The sequence below is a fragment of the Dipteris shenzhenensis genome, chromosome 14, assembly GCF_047967505.1.
Source record: "Dipteris shenzhenensis isolate YYH24624 ecotype China chromosome 14, Dip_SZ_1.0, whole genome shotgun sequence".
Classification (NCBI taxonomy): domain Eukaryota; kingdom Viridiplantae; phylum Streptophyta; class Polypodiopsida; order Gleicheniales; family Dipteridaceae; genus Dipteris; species Dipteris shenzhenensis.
Window position 1 is genome coordinate 835,389 of NC_141609.1, and position 15,233 is coordinate 850,621.

The following is a 15,233-nucleotide window of genomic DNA, read 5'->3' on the forward strand; positions in this document are numbered from 1 at the left end:
GTGTGAGACCCAGGGGAAGAGCGCACATGGGGGATTGAAAATGGCGGTTTGGAACTGCAATGGCACCCTATGGTCCGCCGACCCATGAGGTTTCCTGGAGACATAACGGACAAGGACATAGTTTTCTATACCGAGACACATGAGAGCCCAGAGAGAGGGCTGCCCACCGTGATAGGATACACATGGGAGTCTCTGCCCATAGGAGGGAACTGAGGAGGGATAGTGGAGTACGAGGCTCTGGGGGTGTTGCTGTCCTCTTCAAATCAGCTCTCAGGCCACTCCTTTCAGTGGTTAGGAAAGAGGAACATGCACGGCACATGTGGATTAGAGTCCAAATACCAGAGGCATGACCGATCTTCATTGCGGTGTGCTACTTTGCTCCGGATACATCATCCTCTATGCACGTGAGGCTGCCACAGAAGGGAACAGCCCATATGAGAGTATACATGATGATATCACAGAGTTCTCTAGACAAGGTTTCCATTGAGGGTTAGGACGGCATTTGTTAATCTAGGCAACAATTACAGCTCAACGTGGAAGCAAACGCAACTCACCGAGCACAGACACGCGTCACTAAATGCATCCGAGCCATCGCCAGATGAGATCGAGGGGGAAGAGCTCGAGGAGACGAGAGCACTATGGATTAGCAGTGAGACCCGTCATCACCATGATATGACTCGATGAGAGACACGGAAACCACACACGACACGTGGGGCAGCCAAAGCACGCATGATTGAGGTTTGACCTATCTCATCCCTCCTCAGAGGGGACCGCCAGAGACGAGGCATTACTCTCGATGTAGCCCATCGGATAGACATAGATACGTAATCTCTTTGCATCACATCAGAGGGCCATCAGGAAGCCGGGCTATATAGAGCCTCCACATGTACTTGGAGCTCTGGTTCTGAGTAGTTGATTGCCCTCTTTTTCCTACTATGTTTTTGTACTAGTTGTACTAGGGGTTTTTTACATTCTTATCATTTCGCACTCAGCAAGGGCCTTGTGTGCCTTTTGCTTCAGCCCAAAGTGGCTTGTATGGGTTACATATATCTTGTATCTTGTCTCACAGACCCGCGAGGTCTCCTAAAGACGTTAATACGACTCTCTCTCTCTCTCTCTCTCTCTCTCTCTCCCCCCCCCCCTATCACACAACAGACTACCCACATGGACTAGGGCTCCACATGGATAGACTACCCCCTTTCCAGTACAGCATGGATGCTCCTCTCTCTCCCCTCCTATCACACGAGGTCAACCAGGTTATCCATGAGGATCTACTACAGCTACACACATTCCGAACTTGGTTGGGCCTGAGTGATCTTCCAGTGAAGCTGGACTTCTACAGAGATCACTTCTTACATATCACAACGGAGGGGTTCATTGATCCACCAGGATACACGCAGATTCACCTACCCCACTCGCTGAGGATCTCCCTTGGGCAATTTCGGGTCTCTTCACACAGACTTCGTATCAAGAGCAGTCAAGCAGAGCGGTTGAGAGGCGCATATGCACACTGTGTGACATGCAAGAGGTTGAGACAGAGGAGCATTTCATCTTCAAGTGTCATGTTTACTATGAGATCCGAAGGCGTTTCTATTGCCTCTTCAGAGATAGTTATGGGATGTTGGCTTGTGTCCTCCCCTACCCGGACCAGCGATGTTTGTTTGGTTTCATTCATGAGATGCTCAGACACCGAGATAGGATACTCCAAGCACGGAGACAGGAGCAGACTTCTCCCTTGACTGATACCTCTCAGAGCTCTATCACGGAGTTCTTTCAACCAGATCATATAGACCCCCATGAGGCGAGACCTCGACGTGACCGCGACCCGGAGCCTGTGACCGGGGTCACAGTGGCCTGGGTTAGATGCAGAGCTACGACCAGGAGACGTACCAGGACTGCACCCTTGAGGGGGCGACAGCGTTCTATTGCTGACCTCATGCCTCCGCTTCCACAGCCTGATGTCTTGTTGCTGACGATGATAATGATGATGGTTATGATGATGATGCCGCCGATGATGCTGACATTGATATATATATATATATATAGTCGGGATATGACTGTTGTACTTAGGACTTAATACTGCCATTTTGCATTTTATTGCATTCTGCATTGGTGTGGATGCTCGTTTAGTAGCTCCACTAACACAGCTCATTGTATTCAGGTTTTTTCAGAGTCTCATAGACCCATCGGTCTTCCGAAGACTTTAATAAATTTTCTTTCTTTCTTTCTTTCTTTGTGTGTGTGTGTGTGTGCATGCACGCGCGTGCATGTGTGTGTGCATGTGCACAAAACTAAACTAAACAGGTACCTAAGAGAACAAACCTAAGAACTAATGGATTTTGATTCTACGCTCAAAGATCCTAAACATACCCAAGGCCAAAATTCCAAAAATATATGACTACAACGTAGGATAGAGCAGAGTTTCTATAGAGATAGTGATAGAGTTTCTATAGAAATGGTCTATAGAGATAGTGAGAGAGTCTCCCTCCGAAATTCAGAAGTTTCAGAAAAATACTTTGAGTAGTACTTCAAGCATAGCTCAAGCATATAGAGGGTTAACCTGTGAAAGCTACGAGTGATTTGAAGCAATAGTGTAATATGAGCTTCTGCTACGCAGGAAAAGAAGCTTAACTTGATTAAGTGATCTTTCAAAGATAGATAGCTTGACAATGGCACCTCCAGGATGACGAAGCATCCAAGTAATTTATTTTGATGAGTGTCAACATTACCTACAACCTAATGCCATCTCTTTCAACTCTCAAAATTTTTTCAGAGGATTTCAAATGCACGTTACGTTCTTAAGCTGCAAAATATGTGTTATTTGTCCTGTAATTTGGATGTCTTGAATCTCAGAGTTCTTCTATGTTTGGTTGAGGGAGGACCTTTCAAATATGTCCATGTGTATCTTCCCCCTGCTGGGTTGCATGTGGAACAAAGCTGCTGTTTTGTGTGTTTGGAAGGCTCAGCAGGGTGTGTCCATACTCCAAATGGCGCACGAGGCCCCTTAGGTAGGCTGCAGGGGAGGGCCCTATCTGAACCAAGACCCTGCTGTCCAAACCAGCCCTAAGAGGGTCGTACCCAGCTGATATGGAATGGCCAGTCAAATGTCCCTACCAGAGGTGCCTATCAATCTCACCCCTGGCAAGTGGACCACGGGAGTGCATTTGGCTGGCCCTTTTTTGGTTATTACAACTGTCCTTTGACTGAGTAGCCCAAAATAAATGCTAAGATAGATGCATCTACTGGCCTCTTCCTCCCAAAAATGGGCCCTATCTATTGCATGCAGTGCATGCGCGGGCCGAGACCATGTCAATTTGATCCTAGAGAGGTTCCATGTGAATGCCCAAAATATGCAAGTACTATCCAACAGCAACTCGGCATAGCAGGAAAAAAAGCCAATCACACATCTGAAAACGTTACATTTACTTGGTCTGTACTCCAAGAGTCTGGATTCTTCTTAACAGCATCAAAAAAAGAGACATGCACACAGTCTTGGTACATGGAACACCAAGCACAAATACTGCACAAAAATGTATGTACCTCACTCTCAACCAAAAGCTGCTGAAGCGCTGTTGGAAGAAATGGGAACACAGCACTACCAAGTGTCTCAATCATTCGATGAAGAAAAGATATCACCTATATAATCAAAGAAACATTAATTGGGATGGGCATACAATAAAAAAGATGCAGGGTCAACTAACAGAAGCACGTTGCAAAACAAAATGACTGTAGCCTGGAATTTGCAGGATAAATTTCCAAAAGGCTTGTACCTTGCTTCTTAGCAGCTTGTTCTTTGGGAAAGCTACAAGGACTCGGAGCAAAACATCCAGTGCCTGCTTGTAACATCGATTCGTGGGAATCAAATAACTTTGTAAGAACTTACCAGATGCAGATCAAACCTGAAAGGCCAGATAATTTTTCACCTGTTTAAAGAGAATCCCAATGGCTGGGCGAGTGCTCGTGGCAAGTTGTTCCCCAAATCCCTTTAAAACATTTTACCAGACAAGAAACATCAGCAAGTTTCTTAGTTCCACTGTCCCTCTAGAGGGACCAAAGAATGTAAACCCACAAATAAATGCAACAAGTACCTTGCTCAAGGAGCTGATTGCTAAAATAACTTGCTGCAAAGCTGCAACAGTGTTAGCAGGTCCCACAGGATCTTCTTGCAAAGACCGATTTGCTAGCAAGGCATCAACCTGAAGCCCTCGTTGCATACAATAAATCCAGTTGAGAACCACTACACCATGAAAGCAGGATCTGACTAAATATTTACATCATTGTCAACAAGCATCAAATTTGAGGAAAACAACCAAAAAAATTCTTGTGATAACTGGCAGATCTAGATATGCCTGTAATGTTCGCTTTCACATCATGCATAAACATTGAGGGGCCTTGATATCACCCCAATCTACAAATCATAACCTAACTCTCCCACAAATGAAAATGCAAACTCATGATATTAAAAACTCTTGATGCTGGCTCAAGCAATGCCATATCATACTGATTTGTCATTCTTCAACATAATCGACATTTTCCGAGACACTTAAATTATGCTTTCTCACAATTGGGACACGATGGAAGTTGCAGCATGCTTCATGAAGGTGACCCATCAAAGACACAAAGCCTAATGACAACACGTGGAAGCGAAAAGATGCCCAAAGCCTTGACAAAGGACAGCTTTAGCTCAAAAGCACAAAGCTATTAGTCTAAAAGCATCAATTCAAAGACAGCCTACAAAAGGGCTCCTCAGGGCGCTATATCAGGGCTGATTCCCTGCTGCAAACAGTCCAACCTGGCCAGGTGGGCTGACCCACCAGTACATGAGCACAAACAACATCTTCACCAAGTTTTTGAAGTTCTCCATGCAAATTCTCTTTACATCAACGTTGAGAAGAGTGAGTTCTTCAAAACCCAACTCGAATATTTGGGACATGTTATTTCAGCCCAAGGCATCTCTGTGGATCCCAAGAAGGTCGAGGTAATTCGAGACTGGCCTACTCCTAAGAACGTTCATGATGCCTACTCTTTTCTCGGATTGGCAAACTTCTACCATACAAAGGTCTATCAGTTTTCCGAGATTGCAGCTCCGATGTCCGAATTATTGAAAAGGACGGCAGTTTTCCAATGGCTTCCCAAAACAGAGTATAGTTTCCAACAACTCAAGCAAGCACTCACTACCACACTTGTTATGGCTATTGCTGACCCAAACCTTCCGTTTGAGGTCATGACCGACGCTTCCGACATTGCTACAGGAGCAAGCAGAGTTATTGCTTTTGACAGCCATAAACATTCCGATATCCAAACCAGATACCCGGTTTATGATAAGGAGTTTCTTGCCATTGTACATGCTTACCGCTCTTGGAAACATTATCTCATGGGAGCCAACTCGGTCGTAAAGACAGACTATCACTCTCTAAAGTATATCTTTACTCAGCCAGTAATGAACGCTCATCAAGCACGCTAGGTTGAGTTTCTGGCCAACTTTCACATGACCATTGAGTACATTCCAAGACTACGCAATGTAGTTGCAGATGCTCTCAGCAAGTTGACTCTAGCATCAGCTATGGTAATCTCTACATTATCTGTGGATGTTCCGAATTCGTTCAAAGGGAAGTATCTCAATGATAAAGACTTCCGCACAGCAATACAAGTTCATTATTTCCACCAGGGTCTTATTTTGAGTGGGAGGGGATGTCACGATCTGTGACATATTCCTTTCTCTATACCTTAGACTTATGGATGGTTTGATGAATGGACACTTGTGGAAGGGTATGCCCTTTCGACGGGACACTCCCTATGAGGCACAACCCTTCACAAGAGACACATTCTATTGAAGAGACACTACCATTGTAATGTACCCTCTCATTAAGGGTCACACCCTTCACAAGGGGTACACACCTCGTCATGCCCATACACTTTGGAGTACACACCTTTTCATGTGTGACTCTTCACTCTCTATATAAGAGAGGCCCAACTGTATGGATGACACACTACAGACACTCAAGCAATACAAATATTCTTTGTTCTCTGCTATTTTAATCTCCTTTCTCTTCCTTAGCACATTTCTAAATATAGTAAATTTAGGATTTCTTACACCTCTTTTCATCATCTTGTGCAGCAGCATTGCCAGCTCAGTTGAGCAGTTCTGGAGCAGCTTTGCCTGCCTTGTAGAGGAGTGCTAGGGGAGAGTTGTGGAGCAGATCATCCACTCCTCTCGGTGCCGCCCGTGTTCATGGTTGTTAAGCTGTTTGTCTGAGCTCTTGAGGACCCTATTGGTTCTGAGGTTTTCCCCAGCCCCTCCTAGTCGGCTAGCAAAGGGGAGGGCCAACCAGCCTGCCTGGTGGCCGACCCAACAGGCCTATATGACCGACTCTACAGCCCTACCAAAGGGCTTCTCAGGCCCTATATCAGGGCTGAGTCCCTGCTGCAAACAGTCCGACCTTGCCAGATGGGCCAACCCACCAGCAGGGCTGCACACAGCCCTATACATAGGGCTCAAGCTCACAGCCCAAGGAGGGCTGAAGCCACCAAGGTGGCCGGCCTGCAGGTCGGCCCACCCTCTGTTCCACAGCCCATAAATGGGGCTCTAAGAGGCACCTAAAGGGCAGCCCTACAGGGCATACCTGCCCACACACCTCCGTACCCACCTCAGAACCTCCATGGCACTGAACGGCCACTCTAGCCTACTCTCACGAGGGGCGGGCACACCCACAACACAGGCCCTCACTCTCTACGCTATTCTCACTCACTGGGCAGGCACACCCACAAGCAAGGCCCTCTTTCTAGGTGACATCGGGATTGTAACAGCATATACCTGTCTTGGGGCAGTTTTTGTGGGGCCTATCTTCATGATGACACATGTAGCTCGGGCACGACTCACAAGATGACAAGGACCTCTAGCTTGCCTCGAGCTACAGTGCTTCTAGGCACAGTTCCAAGATCCCGCAACGCAGGGGTTGCTCTTTGATACATTGGTGAGACCAACAGCCATGTATGCAGCACCCTTTTGGGGATGTGATCTACCAACAGCTGAGTGGTAGAGATTCAAGAGGCTACAGGTTTCATGGGGCCTAGGATGATCAGGAGAAAGCCATCGGTTCCTCTCTCTCTCTCTCTCTCTCTCTCTCTCAGTTACGAGGAGTCATGATTTGGGGTGTGATGAGTCTATATGAGTCAGTTAGAGGGAGGATATGTTCACCTAGAGGTCTATCAGATTGGATTGAGAGCACCATCGGAGTGAAGCAAGGATGCCACCTCTCTCCAACACTCTTTGGGCTCTACATTGACGAGATCACGACTTTCATCAACCGCTTAGGAGGAGAGGGATCCTTGCTTGCAGACTTGATGATACAAATCTTGCTGTATGCGGATGACATAGTCCTCATCTCCTCTTGTGCAGCAGACCTACAGTGACATCTCGAGGCCCTAGAGGTGCTTTGCAGGGAGAGAAACCTAACCATCAACCTTGGCAAGCAAGACCACACACGACACGGATAGTGACCAGAGCACGTATGATCGAGGTCCGGTCTATCTCAAGAGTCAGCCCTCCTCACAACAAACCACCAAAGACAAGGCGTCTCTCTTGACATAGCCCATCGGATACAGAGGTCGAGGAGACCACATCCTCCGCTACAACAAGACACAGCCTATCAACGCAGATCCGGGATATCCTTGCAGCCCACCAAAGAGCCACCACAGTGGCGGGCTTCGGCTTTTGAGTTTCAGCTTCACTTTAAGTTTTTGTTTGAGCTCTTGATCTCTTTTAGCTTAGCTTAGCAAAGCACTTAGCAAAGCCCATTGAGGCTTGTATGAGTTCTTTCTCTTGGTGTACTTTGTCCCACAGGCCTGTGAGTGGCAGGCGCTTCGTTGCTTTGCGTCGTCTCTGCCCATTGATCCAAGCTGCCCTCATGTCGGCTATTTGTATGATCCAAATCCTCTATGCTGGTCATCATTTATGAAATCAGATGCCTCTGCTCAGCCATACATCAGCACTCCCATCCATCTTCTCTATCGCAGAAAATATTGCCAGATTCCGCACACGGTCACATACCTTGGCCATAGAGAAAGGAGCTTGGCTGAATTTGCCACGACATGCCAGAGTTTGCAGATTTTGTGATTCACAGACAGTCAAGACAGAGGCACATGTAGCCCTACAGTGCCCCAAATATGCACATATCAGGGATGATTACCAGCAGATACTGGTAGACACCACACAGCTCTCATCAGTTCTCTCCACTGCCTCTCCGGCAGCATTGGGGTCTTTTGTCACTCGTCTTTTTTCGTACCGTCAAGAAATTGAAAACTCTTGACCCCTCCACATAGGAGGAGATTTTTTGTACTGAGGATTAGGTCCCATGGGTCATTTTTGGCCCCCCGAGGATGATAATAAATTCTACTTCTCTCTCTCTCTCATGTGTGAACAATACTTGGTTTATGTTTTCTTCAGCTGTTTGTGTATGTGCATGCGGAGATCCTTCTCACAAAAAATTGCTTTCCTCGAAAGGATACCTAGCTTGCCAAAGGTCAGAACTTAGCAGAACTCTCTCTCTCATGTGTGTGACCAATCCTTGGTTTACGTTTTGTTCAGCTGTTTGTGCCTGTGCACACAGAGATTCCTCTCACAAAAAATTGCATTCCTCAACTCGGCTTTGCTGCACGCTTGCTCAAGGACAAAGTCTTTATGAAACATTCTCGGTTCGACAAGAATAGAAACAGCTGACAAGATATGAATATCTCTAAAAATCTCGATTCTGACGGGGGGCTTTTGGCTCGGGAGGTGTCCCTGCGGCCGGGACCCTCTCGGCTTCCCATCCCAGGTGAAACGGGTAGAGTGCCTACAAGTACTGGGTAAAGCATTTATTAGCGCTTTCCTTGGCCTAGAGGGCTGCCTACCCCTCGTTGTTCTCCCATTGAGGGGACCCACTCACTTTTGCCGATTCTTCTCTGTCTACGTGGGCTCCAAGCCCTGCAGGCCAGCCTGAACTGTAAGTCAATCCCACTCTGTGCCAATCACCACCGAGACATCCATGCGAGAGAGATCGGCTTCGAAGACCTAGACGTTGTGTTGGTTAGGGGTGAGGAGACTCAATATTCCCGGGACGGGAGCCGTATGACACGAGAGTGTCACGTACGGTTCCTTGAGAAGGGTGTGGATACATCTATCAGGCTAAGGGCCACGGAGCCGCGCCCTCACTCTCCTAGTCTATATACATTGCTTTTCCCGGGAGGTTGGCCACTTATTTCAGATCGTTTCCAGGGGATACAATACCACTGCCAGGTCCTCAAACTCAGACAACCACTACGAGTAGGGAGAACCCCCACATATCTATTAACAAACATAAAAGACCACACAGATATCACTCAAAAGGAACCTATTAGACAAGGTCAGAGAGTTAGTAATATGTCTTTAAATCCCTCTAAGGATGAGCTACGAAAACTCACCACCCGTACATAGGTTCAGGACACCAAAACCTCGATCAGGCCTGAAGTCTAGGTCACCATCAGTTAGTCCGCCTGTTTGCATTCCATACCACATGCCCAGTTCCAAAACGGTGACCTCCAAGAGCTGTCCCTCCCGCAAGGTATATCCATACCCCTGTTCTACCAATTTTTCCAGTGTTGATATTTACGAGCCTCGCTCAGCTAGATTTGACATCAAATTACACCTTGACCTAATTCATGCTAGCAATAACGTAGGCTGCCAATTGTGCTTCAACCCCACATCATTCCTGATATTGCATTCTTGCAGCCTCAACCATAGATTATGAACAATCCTGAGTTCGACCATGGTTAGTCCCCAAGAGGATTGGAGTGCTGGAATTTTTTTGAAGGAGAAATCATTTGATGCAAAAATACTTGGTGGGTTGGGATAGATATTGCTGTAACAGCATCAGTCCCAAGGTACCCTCATGTCATGAATAGCAAATGATATACAACCATGTCTTACAAAGGTAAGGATGCTAGAGTTGCATCAAAGTTCAATTCAAAGGGAATTCAAGGAGGAGCTGGAAAAATAGCTCAGTAGATCTGTCTTCACAAGTGTGAAAAAGAACATGTAATGCTTCCAAAATGGAGCAAAGTGCAACTTTGAGCATAAAGCAACGTGCACGGTGTGGACAGTAGTGAGAGCCAAATCTGTGGATCACTCGGATAATGAGAAGACGGTTGGCATTGGTGGAAGGATAATGGATTTGAAAAATGACTTAATGTGCAAATAAACCCAGTGAGGTAGCTGATAGCTTGGGCATGGATACATGATCTTTGACAACGTTTTCTAATCAGCTCATCCCTGTGCTCTCAATAAGTTCCCAAGGGTCTTCTACTTTCAAATATGTAGAGCTCTCTCTTTCCCCAAGCACAAATACTGATGACACTTCCGTTTGTAACAACGAAGAGCACTAGTGTATGCACTAACACAGCTCTGTACTATTCGTGGGGATGCCATGCTGGGTGCCAGGAATGTTTTGACTCTCAGACTCAAAGGGGGAGATTAGCAATGCTGGACTCTTCGTATCCAAGCCGATGGCTGTAATTTCATCACACTACAGAACCTTGTTTTCTACTACTGATTCACCATGCAATGAGCACTGAGAGGCTAATAAGAAGCACATGATGAGCAGAATACATTACAAGCATGCACAGATCAAGCTTTCCACAGGCTGCTCCTTTGCTAATTATATGTTTGTCTTAAACATGGGTGGTTTTGGGTTATGATTGATGGACAAATTCAAACCAGTGGTACTACAAGAACTCAGGATTCCCAAAATGTCAGGAAGGCATTTGCCAAGGACAGAAAAACAATGATAGTACTTATGGGCTCAATGATACCGATATGAGACTGCTGCTGCCCCACAGGAAAAAGGCGTCCTCTGTCCAAGGGAAGGACAGGCATTCTTAGAGATGGGAGGTTTTGTGACACAATGGTGGACAAATGCAAACCAGTGGTGCTACAAGGACTCAGGCATCCAAAAACTTCAGGAAGGCAATTGCCAAGGACCAGACAAACAATGAGTATATTTATGCACCTCAGATTGTGCCGCACACTTCCAAGACTGACAGCTAGCTTAAACTTTTCCCATTATGATTTGGATCTAAACTTTTGCAGGTAGCTTAAAGGTTTGCAACTCGGAAAACTTTGAAAAAAGTAGGCAAGTTCTATTTACCTGACTGCAAAGTGGTACCAAAAGAGCTGACAAAAACTTTGTCTGTTTATCCTCAGGCAACTCCTCCATTCCAATCAGCAAACCAATAGCCTAGTTAACCAAGATAGTGCCAGTTCAGTATCCAGTAAAATTGATACCATTAAGACTCTTCAAAACACCTACTAAGTAGTGCAATGCTATGCCTACGAGAACTCTAGTAGCCTCTCACTCACCTCAAATGCGTGGCTTCCATCTTCAAAACCTGTCATGTGTGGTTTTTTCCCGAGTGGTTTGTCAGTGGTAAAACCGGCCAAGATATCTTGCAAGCTCTGCAGATAAAAAACACAGTCCATAGTAAATAGTCAACAGTCAAAAACACATCATAAATGCACACCAGAGAGCATTGATATCAAAAAATGATCCCAATTCCCCACTCTAGAAGTGCTCAGTGACTCAGATGTAAGATGGACTTCAGTAGCAGATGCTTGCTGTAACAAATTAGGATATAGGCTGAGGCAAGCCTAGGGAACGTTAGGCCACTGCAAGAATAACAGAAAATTTAATATAGTGTCAATCCAGGAAGCAGTATAAGATAGGAAACTGAGCCAGCTGTCAATTGCAATACTTTCATAGACTGTCTCTTGCAATTGTCAATTGTAAGACTCGATATATTGCTCCTTATTAAGACTCTGGCTGCACTGGGTCTTCGCAGTTTCTAACATGACTTTCTTGTCAACCTGAAGGGTAAAAGACTAGGACACCAGGTGCAAGAAAAATATAACCATAGGTATGCAGCATCAGAGATGAATCCAGGAACATGCCCAAACTCATCCTCTAAAAATAAAAACGCATAACACAGATCTCATAAGATTGAAAACCATAAACTCCATCACGCATAGTGGGGACTAGGTAAAATGACATCCTCACTCACATCATCAGTGCCCAACAGTGATATATTCTTTGTTCACTATGGACAAAGGAGCCAGGTCACAAAGATGATCGAAAAAGGAGGAAGGTAACCTGGATGACATTTATTGGACAAAGGAGCCAGGTCACGAAGATGATAGACAAAGGAGGCAGGTAACCTGGATGACATGCATTGGACTAAGCACAGTAACATCCATAATGCATCCCAAGGTTTGCAAAAGAGACTAAGTGAACCTCTCTTCAAACTGCCACAGCAGCAGATAAAGGATGGCAGGTGAAACAAAACGAATTCGCTCTCTTATTCCTGCAAAAAGTACAGAGCTGATATATGACAGGAAATGTGTTGGTACCTGAAGGATACTTTCCACATAAGGCAAAAGCTGTAACCGCAACATCTTCACGAACCGCATGAAAAGGTAACTAGCTCTGCCACTGACATTTGAATTTGAATGATGAATCCCTCGCTTGTCCAAAAAAACTCCCAACACTGTTGGGATGTACTCTGGATGTTGTTGTACAAAGCGCACATACCTGGTCACAGTCTCTAAATAAATCAATGCCACCAGCCTATGACAATGGCAAGAAATCTGTGCTGACAAAAGCATGCTAACCATCTCTTCTACCGCTCCGCTTCCAGGTTTAAGAGATTCTTCCCCTACTCCTTCTCCAAGAATATAGAGAAGCATGATGGCTGCTTCAACATCCTGGAAAGTTGTATCTATTTTTGCAAGTGCTCCAGTGAGGGTGTTCTTAACAAAACTTTTCGTGACATCTGGGGCAATACGATGTATACTTCTGAACAAACCAAACAACTCCTTGCGGTACTCTGCCATCCTTTCCTCCTCCTCCTTTCCAGCCTTCGCTGGGGCGTCCAGAGATTCTTCGTCCGCTGGATCATAGCGCATTCTTTTGAGTATGGCATCCAGTATCTGTGTCACATTAACAGCCTGCTTTCCAGAAGAGTAATGGGTAGTCTTCAGGGTAGAGATATAATTGGAGAAAAACTGGAAAGTTGTAGAGGATATGTCTTCATCCCCGTATTGTAAGAAGTAAAAAATGGAAGGTAAAACCACATCTAATAATTCCTCTACTACAGTACTAGTTTGAGCAGAGGCCTCAATCGAAGAAAGCTTTCTGGAACAATCTAATACTTCACTGGCAAAACCAGTAAGCAGAGCACTCAGCTTCAGAGCAAGCTCAGGTTCTTGCCTTTCCACGATGTGGCCACAAATTCGCCCGATTTGGAGCCGTTGTAGCAAGGCCACCTTAGATGGTGCATCCATTCTCTTTGACACAATAGCCAGCAGACAATCCACAGCTGCTCCTCGAAGCTCCATAGAATCTCCTGGTGATAGAACAAACTCAAAGAAGATAGGAATGAATGTATCATTGGCAACAAGGTTAATATCGATCCATGCTACATATCTCTGCAGAGTCTCAAGTACTCTGGCTACCAACTGAGGCCTTACTCCTTTATAGGCCACCACAACATTATAACAAGTTCCTACTATCTGTGTCACACACTGCTGCCTCATAGCATCTTTGATGCGGGTGGCAACCCCAACCTCATCAGGTTTTCTTGGGTAATCCAAGCTTATCACCTCTTCGTCTAGAGTGTTCAAGACACGGCAAAACATATCCACAACTGCAGGGCCCTTAGATAGGGAGGCTAGCAAATCTAAGAAGACACAAGGCCACCCCGAAGGATAATCAATGTATATGAGAATCACAATAATCTGAGCCAGTTTGTTTTTTACAAAAGCTGGCCTGGACAATGCTCTGTCCGGAGGAATATCTAATTGTAAGGCATCATCATCAAGCCCGTAGTTGCACAATATACCAAGAAGAGAGGTCTGCAGAAACAATCGCTCTTGCGGATCCAATAGGCTGTAACGAAGTCGAATCAATTCCTCCACAGTCTGAAGACACCAAAATTGTACTTCAGCAAACTGCGTTATCCTAAACTTTTCTAGGCAAGCATGTAGAATAGTGGGCGACTGTTTTGCTCGCTCACAATAAGCCATTGCTTGAGCCCTTAACTGAGCGTCAACTCCTCCACTCTGATCAAAGCTATAAATGATGGCCTTCTCAAAGTCATCCATGTTTGCCGGCTGTCCAACAAAGACTTCCTCTTCCTCGATCAAGTACGCGTCCCTCTGAAAAAAACTATAGTGGCTGTTGCCTACAGGGCACTTGCCCTGACCTCCAAAAGGAAACAAGCGTGCCAAAAGCTCAATGCGGCCTGCTACATCTCTGCGATCCTTTACAATCGATGAATATCAATCATTATCCCACTGCATAATTTCTCCCATTTCAAGCGATATCAGGAAAATCAAGATAAGAGAGAGAGGTAGCCGCCTCATAGAACTCCACCATCCTTGGTTCTTTAAAGAGAGAGGAGGCTTTGCACCAGCAGATACCCAATGCTGTGAAAATCCGTGGGCAGCAAACTGCAGTGAAAGATCATCACTTCTGCTAATTCATGAGCAAGGACAGAGCGCTTTTGCATACAGCTTTACTTTCATGAGATGCTCCTACGCTATATATAATAAAATGGGCAGTCAAAATCTTGATCGTCCCGAGCTTGAACTTGGTGTCTTCCAAAGAGATAGCAACGTAAACTTAAATGACAAACTCTGAGGTGTGACACAAATTTTTGAGCTCGCAGAACTATCAACCGATTTTTAGCTAAAAGCATAGCTATACTGACCACATGTAACCCTCATGAACCATTATTGTCATCATAAATTTGTACTACCCACACCTGGCTCGAAGGGATAAAGGGTTCAAGAGGAAGGAGTTTTCTATGTGAAAGAGTTCATTTTCATATGCACACTACTTCATGTATGAAATCATATTCCACATGGAAAGATCCCTTCCGTTGCCCAAGCCTTTGATATGTTGTATGGGTGCTTCGGTAAGGCACTTTCGAATCCACCTAGATTGTTATACAAAGTGCCTTGTAATATATGGATTGTCACGCATTGGAGCTAGAGGAGAAAGAGATGTCTATTGAGAACAAAAGAAATCTTTCAAAAGCCTAGTGCATCGGATATTAATAGAGTTCATTACTATCCATATGATATGTCGTATACCTAATAATCATTACCCTCCTTCCTACTAGTCATGTGGCAATTATTTATCATTGATAATGACATCAACCTG

General features: G+C 45.3%; 1 protein-coding gene across 2 annotated transcripts in view; it reads right to left on the reverse strand.

Moving 5' to 3' along the window:
* The window catches only part of PSD (ARM repeat superfamily protein), an 87,328-nt gene extending 72,515 nt beyond the window's left edge, over positions 1–14,813 (reverse strand). The window contains exons 1-7 of one of the 2 annotated variants that reach the window (XM_087384688.1): positions 12,419–14,813; positions 11,375–11,470; positions 11,163–11,252; positions 4,089–4,196; positions 3,924–3,983; positions 3,771–3,833; positions 3,541–3,636 (exon numbers count right to left, since the gene is read on the reverse strand). In XM_087384688.1, coding sequence (XP_087240814.1) covers positions 3,541–3,636; positions 3,771–3,833; positions 3,924–3,983; positions 4,089–4,196; positions 11,163–11,252; positions 11,375–11,470; positions 12,419–14,170 — 2,265 coding nt within the window. In that variant the 5' untranslated portion in view covers positions 14,171–14,813. The remainder of the gene's footprint in view (positions 1–3,540; positions 3,637–3,770; positions 3,834–3,923; positions 3,984–4,088; positions 4,197–11,162; positions 11,253–11,374; positions 11,471–12,418) is intronic. The other variant, XM_087384689.1, reaches the window with a different exon arrangement.
* Positions 14,814–15,233: the final 420 nt, after the last annotated feature.